Raw genomic sequence first — 1,482 nt, forward strand, 5'->3', positions numbered from 1 at the left:
GGGTGTTGCGGTGTGGACGGGGCGGTGGAGCTGAGGGCAAAGGGGGAGGTTTTTGCCTCCGTTTGTAATCAACAGGGTATGATGAGGGAAACTGGGAAAGAAAAAGGGAAAAAAATGGATAAACAATAAACAAAAAGGACAACAATCAAAACAGAACTAACATTCACAACGGACCGTCACAAACCCTGGAACAGAAATGATTTTTTATTTTATTTTTAGCTCTAGTCTCTATCATAGTTTTATACTGCTCCCATCATGGACCTATGTGCTGATCTGGGGGGGGGGGGGGGGGGGGGGGGGGGGGGGGGGGGCAGAGTGTGGAAAAGAGGTTGACCTGTCAGGGTGAGTCAGGGGAGATGACGAAGGGTTTGATGATCAGATCTAAGACGGGAATTTAAAATGTTTGTTTGTTTGTTTTTCCTTTAAATCTGATTGGTTTGGTGGTTCCTTCTGATTGGTTAATGGAAATATATCTGTCAACATAACACGATCGTCTGGACTAAAAGTCTTCCTCCAGGGCAGGATGGTCTTATTAACAGAGAATGATTGAATCGATCTGTGTGTGAGTAAATTTAAACAACGGAGGCTGCACTACCTGGGACATAACAGCAGGTGGCAGAGGAGGAAACTAGAGACAGAAAAGACAAATGAAATGATAAACATTGACAAACACTGTTCACAGACTGTTGTTATAGAAGGAAATTATGGATATGAAAAAATAATAATAATATTCAGACGATGAAGACGTGGAGTTCTTTCACCAGTTTGGTTAAAAAAAAATCTAGTCCCTGTGTGTAAACTGCAGTACCTGCTCCTGGCCATGTGGCTGCAGAGTGGTGTCTGCAGTGGGAAAGCTCTGTGCTGTTTGTCGACTTTGAAGTAAAGTATGAGCTGGTGTAGCTGGAGCCTGAGCAGAGAGCATCTGTCAGAAACAGAAAGACAACCGTCAGGCTGAGACGTCCCAGAGAGTCGGAGGACGGTCCATTCAGCTGCTACTGCAGTGAAGCCCTGATCTGTCTACGCTGGTAAGCCTGCGTTTGATGCAGGTTAAAGTCCAGATTTGGTCTACGGACAAGTCCTAGCCTTTGGGCTGGTGGTACTGCCTATATCAGGGGTGTCAAACATACAGCCCGCAGGCTGAAACCGGCCCGGAAGTAGGTTGAATCTGTCCCGCTTGATAAATTTCATCTTCATGATGTTTTGTAAAATTATATTTTATTTATTGTAAAAAAAAAATAATTAATACAAAAACATGGACTTCTTGTTATTTATAGCTAATTTTGTTGTGCTTGTACTGGTCCAGTCCCTGAACCAACATGAGTTTGACACCCCTGGTACACCTACAGTTAACAGTTGAACAGACTGATGTAGGAAGAGAACTGCAGGACTAGTGTTAATGAGGTACATGGTCTGCCTGTCAGTGTCCCATAGTCTCCGTGTCCTCCAGGACTCTGTGAGGGACACTGTGCAGCTCTGCGGCTC

General features: G+C 44.5%; 1 protein-coding gene across 4 annotated transcripts in view; it reads right to left on the reverse strand.

Moving 5' to 3' along the window:
- wnk2 (WNK lysine deficient protein kinase 2) overlaps window positions 1-1,482 on the reverse strand; it is a 23,945-nt gene that overhangs the window by 10,921 nt on the left and 11,542 nt on the right. For 3 of the 4 annotated variants that reach the window (XM_025060364.1, XM_025060363.1, XM_008319813.3), the window contains exon 9: window positions 809-922. The exons of the other annotated variant lie outside the window; for it this stretch is intronic. In XM_025060364.1, coding sequence (XP_024916132.1) covers window positions 809-922 — 114 coding nt within the window. The remainder of the gene's footprint in view (window positions 1-808; window positions 923-1,482) is intronic. 4 annotated transcript variants of the gene reach the window in all.

This window comes from Cynoglossus semilaevis, chromosome 11 (assembly GCF_000523025.1).
Source record: "Cynoglossus semilaevis isolate Cse_v1.0 chromosome 11, Cse_v1.0, whole genome shotgun sequence".
In the NCBI taxonomy this organism is placed as follows: domain Eukaryota; kingdom Metazoa; phylum Chordata; class Actinopteri; order Pleuronectiformes; family Cynoglossidae; genus Cynoglossus; species Cynoglossus semilaevis.